The sequence below is a fragment of the Pteropus alecto genome, unplaced genomic scaffold (genome assembly GCF_000325575.1).
Source record: "Pteropus alecto unplaced genomic scaffold, ASM32557v1 scaffold182, whole genome shotgun sequence".
Classification (NCBI taxonomy): domain Eukaryota; kingdom Metazoa; phylum Chordata; class Mammalia; order Chiroptera; family Pteropodidae; genus Pteropus; species Pteropus alecto.
In genome coordinates this window covers 4,823,552-4,837,617 of record NW_006433946.1, presented here as the reverse complement: position 1 = coordinate 4,837,617, position 14,066 = coordinate 4,823,552, and the positions used below count along the sequence as shown (strand labels likewise).

The window sequence follows — 14,066 nt, the reverse complement described above, 5'->3', positions numbered from 1 at the left end:
CAAATATGTAAGAAGTGCTTGGTTACTTTGTCAGTGGGTAAAATTAATAGAAATATTTAATTCGGAGGAAAAAAATCTTCAAGTTCCTGGAAAAGCTTTTATATTTACATAAAATTGCACATTCTGCACATGGTCTGTAGAATGTCCTCAGAGTCCTTTTGTTCTCCCTTAAATGCATATCAGTTCTCTTATATACTATGTAATTAAAGAGTTTTTCCATTAAAACAATCTCACTTAAAATATTTACCTTACACTTCTTTTTAAAATTGTGAATTAAAGCAACTTTGTCATTTAAAATGGTTTGAATGAAGATGAGACCACTCTCATATATTTGTTTGAAGCCAGGGAAAAAGTAGATGTATATTTTTCAAGCAAAATAAGTAGATAAATAAGATTTGTGGGAAAAGTTTCTCCCTACACATAACTCAAGTATACTGAGCTTAAAAGGTTATTTATGGAGTATAAGGAAGAAAGCTATAATAAAGAACCTGATCGCTATAATTTTATTTTTAGTGTTAGTAATTCAGTAGCAGATGTAAAAAATGAAATAAGAGAGAAAAAAAAAAATTAAAGTGCCACCAGAATGACTAATCAGTCATTGAAAATGCCTGTAGTGGGAATTTACTCAGATAGAAAATGTTTGCATGTCATTAAAGACTTCCTAATTGATATTAGTGAACTAATATAATGACAGATACAAAAATGTACCCTGAGGCTGAGACTATGCAGGAGACAAGCATTTCTCCCTCCTTTGGTATTGAAATGTTCTTGGAACTCCAGGTACCCTACTCCACCCCCAACCTCAACCCCAACCCCAGTAAAAATTAATCAATCACTCTCTCTCTCAGCTATTAGAATGAATGTAGGCTAGGACCTAATTAAATAGTTAACTAATCAGTATTGATCCTCAGCTCTTAAGATTGGACCAAATGTATTCAAGGCAAACAACCAGGCCTGTTATTCTTTTCTAACACTTTTTAAAAATGTGTTATCTTTTAGACAAGCCTAGAAAGCCAAAATATACTAACTTTTAAATGTCTCCAGAGAAATACAGATGACAGGTTTTAATTTCCAGAAATATTAGCAAGTTTGAAAGTTGCTAATATCGCTTAACAAATGAGCTGTTCATTAGTGTAATTGTCACTGGTTCCCAGACCTAAAATTCCATGTACCTTGTAAAACCTAAAGAAAACAAAATTTAAGTTTAGTTCTCTTGATTGGAAAGAAGACAGATATTAAATTAAATCAGGCCATAGTAGCAGATAGGGAATGACTGCCTTTTTGTTGTTGTTCAGATTACACCAAAATTGTTGTTTAATTCTCGATGGCACAGATACAGTAGGGATTTGTTGTAAGGTAGTGTATAGAGGAAATGATCATAGAATATGAAATGAATGTGTATAGATTACCTATCATGTACCAGACATAATGATAGAAACATTATATTTATCAAATCATTTCACTCAAATGACTGCTTTTTATGGAAGGCATTATTATCTTCATTTTGCAAATCAGGAAATGATAACCCAGATGGGCTAAGTGACTGGCTCAAGGTATCCCAACTAGTTGTTGGTATGGCAGAGATTAGAATCTAGGTCGATCTGACTTCTAAGACCATGCCTGTCCCTACATATAAGTGGCATGCCTTTATTCCACTGGGTACAGATTTTAGACATCGTTTTACATTTACAGCTTCCTGAGAAGACATAATTTAGTTTATTATCATACTCCTGCTTTAGAGTAGAACATACTTCATAGAGTTTTGTGAGGATTAAGTGAATTAATACATAAAACTACTTACAATTATGTCTAGCACAAAGTAATCAGTAGATGTTAGTTATTATTTAAGAGCTTACATAATGACTAATCCTTATACTTTTGGAGGGCTAGTTGAAGGACCTGGGTGTTTGTAGCCTGGGAAGATTAAGAAGATGCTCGGGGCACCTTTTCTGTAAAATAAGGAGTAGCCCTGATCAGTGTGGCTACTAGGCAAAATGAGGTATGATGGGTAAGAAGAGTTCAAATATGCTGATTTTGATTGTAAGTAAAGAAAACCTTTTCTAATTATATCAACCATCAAAAAAGGAATAAGCCACTTATAATGGAGCGAATCCTCTGTTCTAGATCTAGTTTATGCACCACGTTAAGTTCACTGAGCACCACTTCCATGCCATTTCCCCACCTCCAAGCCTGGGCTGCTTGTCTTGCTTCCTAGCCAGAGTGAGAAGTTAACACCCCTTGAAAGAGAATTTCACCAACAAGAGAATAGAAAATGAGAAGGAGCCAGCAAGTGAACTGCTCACCCCCTCGAAGTTACTCTTACGAGTTGTAGTTGTTTCATTTATCTTACCTGGAGACCAGGACTGACTGCATGATCAGTGGGGCCCAATGCAAAATGATAAGGAAGGGCCCCATTTAATAAACTACTGAGAATTTCAAATAGGACCACAAAGCATTAAAGTACAGAGCCCTTCTAAGCATGGGGCCCTGAGCCACTGCACAGGCCACATGCCCACGAAGTTGGCCTTGATGGAGACAACCTGAGATGCTAAGCAACCAGCTATATTTTTTTTGTACAGCTGTGGCTAATTCAGTAACTTACTCTCCTGTATGTGCTTTCTTTCCTTTTCCCTCATGCCTGTTTCTCTGATTACACCCTACCTTCATCCCCGATAAGGCCTTAACATGTAAGCTTTGTCTAAGGCTCTGTTTTCTAGGAACATGGACTATGACACTATGGAACTTGAGTTTTTCAAACTTGAGAGACAGATCCAAGTCCCCTTTAATGTCACTTCTAACTCTAAGATACCATAATTCCACCAAATTAAGGATATACGTTTCCTATAATGGTATTGTTTTTTTTAATGCAGCCATCAATTTGCATGTGAACTAAAATCCTTGGATTATTTCAGGTCCAGTATTTATTTTATTCTTTTTTTGTTAAGGCATGATATTAACACTTTATTGCAAGAGAAGAATAGAGGAGTGTAATAAAGGTGTCCCTTCTCTTTCTTATTCCAGTTCCTCACTTTTCCTATTTGTCTAAGTATCTTCTGCAACCCTGCCTCCTCTACGTATAATTAGACAGACTTCAACTTTCTGCTTCCTTTCCATACTCACATCATAGTTGATAAGGTAACTTTCACTCATAATGATCTAACTTCTATGTGCACATTCAGTTGCAGAAATTGGCATAAATTTAAATCTGAACCAAAACTTCATGAAATATAAATATTCATTCAGCAAGCATATATGAGGACCATATGTGTTAAGTACTAAGGGAAAAGCAAAGAATTAGATATGAATCTTACCATTGAATAGCTTGAAGTTTTATAGCAGAGACTCGATGTTTCTGTACACGAAACAAAAATAATTCTCTTTCAAAGCAGAAGGTAACATGTGGAAGATCACTTAAGCAAACAAAAGTGCCCATAAATGGTAGAGAATTTGGACTAGAGCTCTAGAGGGATTTATAGAGGACTATGGATTTGACATCTGAAATTGAAGAGGACAGATGGCTGTAAAATATTGTTTTATTCAGAATTTAACTTTAGGGTAAAAAGCAATTTCACTGGATTAAAAATATTGTCTCTTGTTATTTGAGATATCTAGACTTTTGTGTGCATACTTGTCGGGGCTGTTTCTGTATTGAACAATCAAAAGATGAATCCTCATCATCATCCCCGTTTTACTACTAGAATTACTATTGCTTTTAGAAGGATTACTGTTGGGATCTAAACCTGGCATTTGGGCACATTTTGTTTATTGCAGGAAGTTATCATGAGTTTATTTCTTCCATGCAACCTAAATAACATAAACAACTTGTCGATTTCATATCTTCAGTTTTTCAATCGAGCAAATGAGGAAGGAGAAATCTTTTGAATAATTAGCAAGAATTAAGCAAAAAACCTAAATGAAAAAAATCCACTTTGAAAGTCATAATGATTTCCTCCATAGCAAACTCGTTCTTTAAATAAAGCAAGCAATGATTGCTAAACCATTAGGAAATGTTTGGCAAGACAAAACTTTCTTAGACTTTTCCAAATAAAGACTAATTTTCAGGTTTTTCAGATCTAAACAAATAGAACTAAATTGGACAGAGCTATTTGAACTGACAGATTAATAAGAAAAACATAATTTGTTTTTAGTGTTGTTATTTGATTTTCAGTCTCCTGAATTTACATGTATATTTAAGGCAATTTCTCCTCCTTGAGTTATAAAGATGTGTGGTCAGTGTGAGGAATTTGTATCAGGAGAATTTGGCCCAGGGGGTTGATTTTGTCAGGCTCTTGAATTTTCCATTGTAATTCTGACATGCCTCTGAACAAAATTTACTTAAAAAAAAGAATTGTAATATTATTCTATTTCTGTTTCACAGTTCTTTAATGAAAAGAACAGTGTTTCAGAGGTCTAGATTTAAAAACCAATGTCAGGCTACCTATCAAATTCTAATAGTTACCTGTTCTTTTCACTTAGAATCCTGCCAAATGCCTGGATACTGATAGAAGTTTCTTCATATATAATTGACAGGTGTTCAATAATAGAGTACCTATAGAATAGTATTAGTTTTTTAAAAAAAATACCTTTGCGAAACGAAGGCATCATGAGAGATCTGGAAAATATGCATGTATTTAGGAGCAGTTTGAATAAAATACTTAAAATTATTGATCGTCAATGAGGAGAGAAAAAGGAAAGTGCAGAGAATGTTAGGGGTAATTAAAGCAACTAATGATAGTATTTGAAGGCACACTGAAGTTTTGAGGGTGTGTATGCGTATATGTTTTTGCTGGGTTTTGCTAAATTCTCTATGTATTAACAGTTATTTTTCACATTTCTATGAGTATGAAAAGTACTAGAGAATAGAACTTTTACCATAGATGTTGCTTTATAAAAATCAGGATTTTTCAACAGAAGGAAAATATTTGATCCTTTTTATGTAATTTAACCTAAATCATTTATATACCCAAGAACATACATTAATAAAATAAGATCTCTTTGAACCTTAGTTTCTCTTTAATCTTCAAATTATATTTTAAAGAATTAAATATTAGGAATTCCATCAATAAATTGAAACAGAAATAGATTCGTTTGAACTAATGTCTGTATAAAGTGGCAACATTCTTATATTAAACGTGATGATTTGGTATATTATATTACACATTTTCACTTATTTCATGGAGAGTAGAATTTTTATGAACAGTAATTCAGAAAAATGCGAGTTGACTTCTGGGAACTGTTTTCCACGTTTAAAAAAATACTTTAACTGATATTGTTTTAGTTTTTTTCTAGAATACCTGGTAAAATATTCTAAATGCTTTGTACATTGTTCTTTAGTTTCAGCTCAAATTCTCAAGAGCAACCTTGCAGCAATGGAACGACAAATTGTTCATCTGGAAGGTGACATCAAGAAATTCCCTCAGACAGGAAATGAACGTGATAAGTTCGTGGAAAAGATGACGATATCCTTTATTTAAGCATTTTGTTTATTTGTTAGTTTCTCTGTGTGTGCGTGAGTCTCTGTGTGTGTGTGTGTGTGTGTGTGTGTGTGTGTGTGTGTGTGTGTCTGTCTGTCTGCCTGCCTGCCTGCCTGCCTGTCTATTTACTATGTGGTTGTTTCCTAATTTACCCGTCTATTCATACTGTCTGTATGAATTTGTGTATAGGCTTTTTTTTTTTAATATTAGCAACATAAATTTTAGTTTGTGATGTTTGGAAGGAGGTAGAGTAGGCAAGGGAACAATTATGTAAGAAAACAATGCTGTTACTCAAAGAAGAATTTCATTTGAAGGCCCACAAGATATGCAAGGTAAGTATTATGAGGCTTGATTATACCTAAAACAAAACAAAACAGAGAATCTTCTTATGTAACCATTCGTGTAAAGGAAATGATCAACAGGAGAAGATTTTTCTGGTCAGAGATTTTTTTTTTCTTTGTGTGTGTGTGCGAGTACACAGGTTTTTTTCTGAAGACACGTGCATTTTCAAGGGCAATCAGAGTATGACTAATATCAGTAGACTGAAAGGATTGTGAAGGATAAAATGGATGCATGGCTGGATGAATAGATAAATTGATCAGTAGATTATATATTTAACTAAATTGTAGTAGCTAGCTATGTAACATTAGGCATTTCCTGATAAATGAATGGGTTTTAAAGTCCCATTTTTCATATATTATATTCATAAAAGTTACAGAAATATTTGAAAGGAGAACTTGAGAAATAGCATTTAGCTTGAATTGTTTAATGTTAAATCTGGTATCTAACGATAAACTACATTAGAGCTGTTTTTTTTTTCTACTTTGGTTTTCAAAAGTTAAAGCCATATCCTCTTCTTCTGGGTTTAAGTAAATATCTTGAACTGCAAATTGACTCTCTATTTTATATCTCTAGAGGGAATAAATACTGTAAATTCTTTATCTGATAATAAGTAAATTCCTTCAACAACTATGTGGCAGTCACCTTGTTTCAAGGTTAAATCTATTGCCTATTTCTTCTCTGATATGTTTTCTTTCCTGCCCACCTTCTAAGTTACAGTACTGAACAGTTACTTGAGAATGTCAGTTTAGATTTATGTGAAAAAAAATTTTTTTTTTTTCATTCTTAGTTTTTTGATTCATGAATTAATACAGTGTTTTGTTTGGTCCTTTAATGATGCTGAGTACTTTTGTAAATAAGAATATTAGAAACATAAGTTTGTGGGTGATTGGAGGCAGGAAATCCTCAAAATAGAACCTTAAATTACACAACTGCCCACATTGAGATACTTAATGTGAAGATGTAACTTTATTGCTGATTAGATTATTCATCCAAATATATTATATTGTTCACTGGCTGGAAACACCACCTGCATTTTTCAATTTTTGATTTTGGTTCTTGCCTCATATATTTAAATTTAATTTCTAATCTCCTTGTTCTTTTTATCATTTTCTTCTACAGTTGGCTTGTGGCCACATAACAGCTTGCACCATTGAGGTGCCTTTGTTGCTCGTTTAGAAAAAGAAAAGTAATTTCAAACCCTCATGAACTTGGCTTGGACTCTTTATTTTATTTCTCTTTATGCAAGTAATTAAGCATTTTAAAATGAAAATCCAGAGCCTTCTGTATCTGTATGTTATAGATGAGTGGTTATTCTTCATTTAAGGGGCATTAAAGTGTGACTATTTGTCTACAAGGGGATTGAAAATTATATTAAAATGTATGCGGCTCAAACTTTGCATATCATATTAAAAATATATTCACAGCAATTTATTTTAGAGAAAAAGTTAGAATATTGACTTGAATTGGCTAAAAACTCCAAATTAATGAATTACAATGATAGAACTATTGCTCAAATTATTCTTGCTTTGGAAAACTCCTTGGTCATTCATTGAGAGTTTTGATCTTCTAGAAAATGACAAACAAAATGCATGATAATCATATGTATATATGCATGTTAAATGAATTCTGGTGCCTACTTAATATTTTTTCTACTCTTCTGGCAGTTTCAAAAGAGAGGGATATTTTATTGTAGGATACTTAATTCTGCTTTAAAATTAGAACTGTGATTCTATTTCTAGTATAGGATTCTCTGTACTGGATGATCTTTCTAATATTTCTGTTCCCTGTCAATAGATGATTTTGCTTCAGGTCACTGGCCCTTTAAATTGAATAACTACAGGCATAAGTATGGGAGTAGTTTCCCTTGAAAGTAACCTTACCTACTTAAATAGTAATCTCTTTATAAGGACTGTGAGTTCAAAAACTGAATAGTAGTGCCACACCTCTTGGCTTTTAGAAAAGCATTAGTGTTATAGTTAGCAACAGTGGCATGGTGGAGAGAGCAATTGAATATCTAGGTTGAATCTTCACCAAATCTCCAGGTTGGGCTAAGTCCTATAGCATCCTATATTCACTCTTACTCTTTCACAATATTGATTGAACACTTATAATATGCTAAGCTTTGCCAGGCCATGAAATATACAACATTGCACAAGATAGAAAACTTGACCTCAAATTGCTGACAGTCTGGCATTTACACGTTTCTCTGGCTCGGTCTCCTCTATGGCAAGGATCATGTCTGGTGTGTTAATTTCTGTATGCCCATCACAGCACGTAGCATCTAGCGACATGTAAACACTCAGTAAGAATGTGTTTAATCACAGAATATTATAGCTAGAGACAATGGATATCATCTCTTTCAAGCTCCTACTTTTATTTAGCACTTCACAAGGGCTATTGTTAAACAGGAGTAGGCTGTGCTAATAGTTATAAAACTTTTCTTTATATAAATCTCAGGAACTTGAGTAACATTGAATCACATTTTTAGAGCACGCATGTAAAGTGTAATCAGTTTTAAAAGGGATAATACACACTTTTTATAAAATAGATGTCAAAAAATTTGAATAGCAACGACAAAAAAGAATGAAACCTCTCCTAAGAATGGAGTGGCCTAGGCTATTTCCTGCCTCTTAAAGAATAGCCAATGACTTTTGAAGGTACCTCATCACCTCTGTCTCCCTTTCTCTACCCCAAACTGATTGCCTTTTCTGACTGTGGGGGAGGAAGAAATATTTCTCTATCCTTTTAGCTTCTTCCAGCCGGTCTAATAATTAAATCAACATGGGATAGATTAAAAAGAGAAAATAACCAAATTCAATCACATACATATGTATGTGAACCCCCCATACATGAGAGACTCAAAGATCCCACGTAACATGAGAGTTTCAGAAACAGAAAGGTAAAATGAGGCATATATGACATTCTGAGCTAAGGATGAGGTCAGACACTTTGGGGCTTCACAGGAGGAGAAAGGTTATTCACAAGACGATGAGAAGAGCAAATGTTTATTAATTTGAAGTTTGTCTTGCACTATAGATATGTCATGAAATGTTATTTCTGGTAATAACTCTTAGGGCAAGCCCCCCAATATAAATTCTTTAAGGGAGAGGTCATAGTTTATCATGAGCCATCAGGGTCTTGATTGCCTTCAGCTCCAAATAATGCACATGCTAAAGTAGCACACCTTGGGGAGGCCTGCTCTGAACACCTTCATGACTCAAAAAAATAGGTAGAAAAAGTAAACTAAGCAAAACTAATTTTATAAGACTATAAAACAGGGAGAAATAGGAAAAATTCTCTTATAAATTGTAGTAGGGAATTTCTAGCACTGTATATACTGAAACACACATTCAAATATCTAGCTTACCATGTGGGAGAAATTGCTACTGTTTGCCTGATTTTAAAAAGCAAAGTTCTTAGTATTGTTCATGCTAATATTCTCATCATAATAGTATTGGAAGTTTTAAGCGCATTTGTGTAGTGAATTAAAATAGAGACTATACTCTTTTTTAGTAAGTTATAAAAATGATTATATTCATTCTCATTTATTGAATGTTTATACTATGTATCAGACATTGCCTAATTATATATACTCGAGTTTTTTAAAATGTTTCTGTTTATAATTTTTTATATCTGATGATAAAATTGACCACAGTTATCTCTGTGTCATTGTAGTGAGCTTGAGTTTGTTTAGTCAAGATAACTTCAACAACTCAGAAAGTTATATGCCTGTTATCCCTGTTGTTTTTCATTTATTAATTTCTAGAGGTCATCTTTTTTTTTTTATTTTTTAAGGTTATCAGAAATTATGTAGTCTGTGTCGGTGTTTAGCACCAACTGCAAATATTGGTGGGTGGGGTGAGGTTTAGAATCACATCCGGTTTCAGAGCTGTGAAAAATAACCCATGTTTAAGAGACATGAGAGGGAGCACTGTGAATGGACTACTTGCCTTCTTTAGGCCTGTTCTTTTTGAGTTGACATTATACGTGGATTCCAATTTTTGCAGGTTTTGTCTTCTTGACCAGTATAACTGTGACAGTCTTTTTTTTCTTTCTTTTAAATCAAAATATCACTTTTACTTATTACACCTTCCTTTTCCCAAAAGGAAAGACTATTCTCAAAAGAGGACCTTTTAGACTTTTAAATATGTGCCATAGTCCAGTTTTAACATCTTACACTGTCTAAAAAGCACACTAAACCCAATGTTGACTTTACTTCTTATATCTTATTGACAAATATCTTACCACATTTACCCACATAGATTTTGTCAACGGCAGGGCTGTCTATTGCTCCAAATCAACTTAGCTTTTTGATTGACTGCTGGCTAAATCATTTCACCAACTGGAGGACAGAGAGTGACTGAGCAGCAGGGGCACCATTAACACATTGACAAGAAGAGCTGACAGAATGTTAATGACATTAACATCCTGTCAACTAATATCAACACCTGGGATTTCCTCATAGTAGGAGGGAGAGTCATTTGGAGTGGTTAAAAATCTCGTTACTAAGAAAGCACATTGTCCTTACTAGACAATTCAAAACAGATTTGAGGTCTGTATTGTACTGCATTTATGTTACTTTTTTCCTGCTATTCTTTCTTAAGAGAATAATTCATAAAAAGATGAAAAATCTCAAAGTTGTTATTCAAGCACAGTAACATTAATCACCTTTGAGAACATGCCAATAACAAATTTTAGTGAGATGATAATCCCCATTTTGTAATGTAAATGCCATATAAAATTGACAAAACAAAAACAAACCCCAGGAACAAAGCTCTGTGTGTGTGTGCGTGTGTGTGTGAATGTAGTCATCCTGGCTATTTTCTAGGTCCTGAAGAAAAATCGAGAACTTTGACTAGACTGCAGGGAAGTTCACTGACTCTGACTCTCTCTCCTTACCTTCAACTGCCTGCTGATCTCAAACTCAAAATATTAGGAAGTTCAAAGCAAAACTTTTTTCAGGAGACTGCTCAGGGATAGAAGATCCAGGATTAAAAAAAAAAAAATTCAAAACAAACACACACAAAAAGAGCATGGTCAGTAATGGAGTTAATGCATACGTTGTAAAGTGAATTGTTTTAGAAAATCATGTGAGGAAAATATTTGCTTTTATAAAAAGGAAGATTGTTAGCATTCTTTGAAATACACATTCTTCATAATCATATTGGGAGATTTTTAGTTCAATTATTTGTGCATTAATTTGAAATTGAAGGTATAACAATAAATGTAATAATTTATAATAACAATAAAAATAAAAATGATAATAAAATAATAGCACCTGTTTGGTGAATGTCATCTGTCAGTCACAGTGCTCAGAATATACACATATAAAATCTCACATGATCTCCAAAACAATCCTATGAGGTAGGTACTATTATTAACCCCATTTCAAATATGTGAAGATTGAGGCTACAAAGGTTTCGAGTTCAAGCACGTAATGAGTCTAGTTAATGAAGGTGTGGGAGGAGGAAACTCTACTAGCCTCACAGTTCTTCTGGCTCATCGTCTAATAATTAAATATACATGAGACAGATTAACAAGAGAAGATAACCAAACGTATGGGAACCTCACATGCAAGAGAGAGTCAGAGATAGAAAGGGAAAATGAGGTATATATGACATTCTGAGCTAAGGATCACCTTGGGGCTTCAGAGGGGAGGACGATCATTCTTAGGATGATAAGAACAGCAGATGTTAAGTAATTAAAAATTGTTCCTTCTCTATAAATAGGTCATAAAAAGTTATTTCTGGTGACAACTCTTATTATGGGTAAGATCCCTAATTTAACATCTTAAAACAAAAGGTAAAAGTTTCTCATAAGTCTGCAGGGTCTTGATTGCCTTCAGCTCAAAATAATTCACATGCCAAAGTGGCACATGTTGGGGAGGCCTGTTCTGAACCCCCAGAAAGGACCAGGATTCAAGTCTTGGTCTTTCAGACTCTAAGCCGTGAGCTGGTGACCATGGTGTTGTGCTGCCTCTCAGGTCAGAAAGCTTTGGAAATCTGGGATGAATTCCACACTTGTTCACTGTGAAACTATTTATTCCTTCTTGTCTGGTCCCCTTCAAATGGAGAAAAGTTTCTCTCTGAAAGGTTTGTAAACTAATTTAAAAATTAGCTGCTTATTTATACCATCTCCTCCTGAAAGCCTTAATGATAGCAATCAAAATTAATTTCCCTGTCCCCTGTGTTCTCATAATATTTTAATACTTTCATTATTGTACTTGCTAGCTTGCCTGTGCTCTGCTTATGTGCATGTCTGCTTTGCACGCTGGGTTATAAAATATTTTGAGGTACAGATTCACAGTCATCTTTGAGCACTCTACCACAAGCCCAGCACAATGCTTTGTAGAAAGTCGTCTTAATAAATGTTTATTTAAATGGGTTAGAGTTCATTGTAAAATGATTAATGTTAAACAACATTCTGGCAGGTAAAGAGAAAATATTAGCTATATGTTATCCGGCATAACTTCAATTTGACAAAAGAAAAGGGTCTAAGATATTTCTAGTGTTATTTTTTCCTTACGTTTTGATTTAAAATGCAGGTATTAAGAATTATATCTTAAACTGTTAGAAATCACATTCTAAGAAACTAAGTGCAGCATATTTTTTTAAGATCAGGTAGCAAAAAAGTTTTTTTTTCTTTTTGAGGAGTCTTGCTTGTTTGAACTTCAGCTTGAAATTGTGTAGGCTGTGAGCTATATTTTTCAAACTCTGTTTAAGGAATTGATAGACATTTTATGCATGATGCTAATGGTAAGAAGAGAATATACTGCTCAGTTAAAAGGGTGCATAAACTCTTTCAGGCCACTAGAGTCTCATCTGGAAAAGCATCTTTTTCAGAACATAAAATGGGACATAATTTGTCTGAAAGAGTTAATATATCTCCAACCTGACAAATTCTCATTTTCCCCACCAAAAGCTAAATTTTAAGTGATTAAAACCTTTTTCTGGGATTTATTTATATTGAGTAGAAATGATATAAAAAAGAAGCTTGAAAAAATAAATGCCCCTATATGTTTATGGTTTTTATGTGCATGTGTACTAGAGAACATGTAGCATGTGCATGCATCTATACATATACGGATAAAATTTAAGGCCATTTCAGTATTTGCAAGAGCATAAATTGGATACTATTATTAGCAAGGAATCTATGAGTTTGTTTCCTTTTGCTTTGATTTGAACTTTATTCAAACTCTATTTTGAAGGTCATGTATGCTATGTTAAATATGCACTGTTTATAGGCAATAATAGTGATGTTAGTGTAACTATTCAAGTATTATACTCTTTCAGCAAAATCTTAATCATATACTATTTTCATAATATAGAAAAATATTTCAGTATCTTTTTCTACAATAGATGTCTGGTTATTTCTAGTTAGAATCTGTTTGAGATATAGCTTATGAAAATTATAGCAAGTAAACATAGCTTTTCATTGAACATTCCCTGTTCTTTTCTTCTAGTTTTAAACCATAATTTATGGAAAGTGAATTAGCTTTATAAGGTTAAGCCTGAAAAAAAATTTAAATGTAATAAAAGAAAACAAATAAATATGTTTAGTAATTATGTACTGTTACTTTCCTTTGTGTTGCAAAGGTAAAATAGAATAACTTATTACATTGTTTCAATTCATGAGTGAAGTTAGAAATTAAAAGAAATATATAATAAACATCACTAAAATTATCCAGTTGAGCTTTGATGATAGATACACACGTACACAAACACACCACATAAGACAAACCTTTAGAATTATTATCAATTTGAAATGATTACATCTCAGCTACTTATTTAAAGCTAAGGCATTCACCAATGGTGAGAATGGAAAAATCGATGAAAAAAAAAACTATAGTGAAGCTTTCCCAAGATCATCAGTAAGAAGGAGAATGTGACCTAGTCATCAATTGATATCATTTGCAAAGGAAAAGGCATGAGTAACTGAGTTGAAAATGGTTCCATGGGGTGAAGGAATCAACCCCTCTTTACCTTCTCAAAAACATTTAGTAAAGGGCATTTACACATCTGCTAAGGCAGTATCAAATTTGTGCACAACTCTGTTCAATTACTGATCTCTTAATTTCTTTTTTTTTTATTAAGTTTATTGGGGTAACATTGGTTAATACAATTATATAATTTTCAGGTGTACATTATCATTTGACATCTATATATTCTACTGTGTTTACCACCCAAAGTCCAGTTTCCTTTAGCTACCATATATTTGATCCCCTTTACCCACTGCACCCTCCCCCACCCT

The 14,066-nt window shown here is 33.5% G+C and overlaps 1 protein-coding gene across 4 annotated transcripts in view; it reads left to right on the top strand.

Moving 5' to 3' along the window:
• DIAPH2 (diaphanous related formin 2) overlaps window positions 1-14,066 on the top strand; it is a 781,302-nt gene that overhangs the window by 487,433 nt on the left and 279,803 nt on the right. For all 4 annotated transcript variants that reach the window (XM_025044410.1, XM_025044409.1, XM_015586720.2 and 1 more), the window contains one exon: window positions 5,335-5,459. In XM_025044410.1, the coding sequence (XP_024900178.1) occupies window positions 5,335-5,459 (125 nt within the window). The remainder of the gene's footprint in view (window positions 1-5,334; window positions 5,460-14,066) is intronic.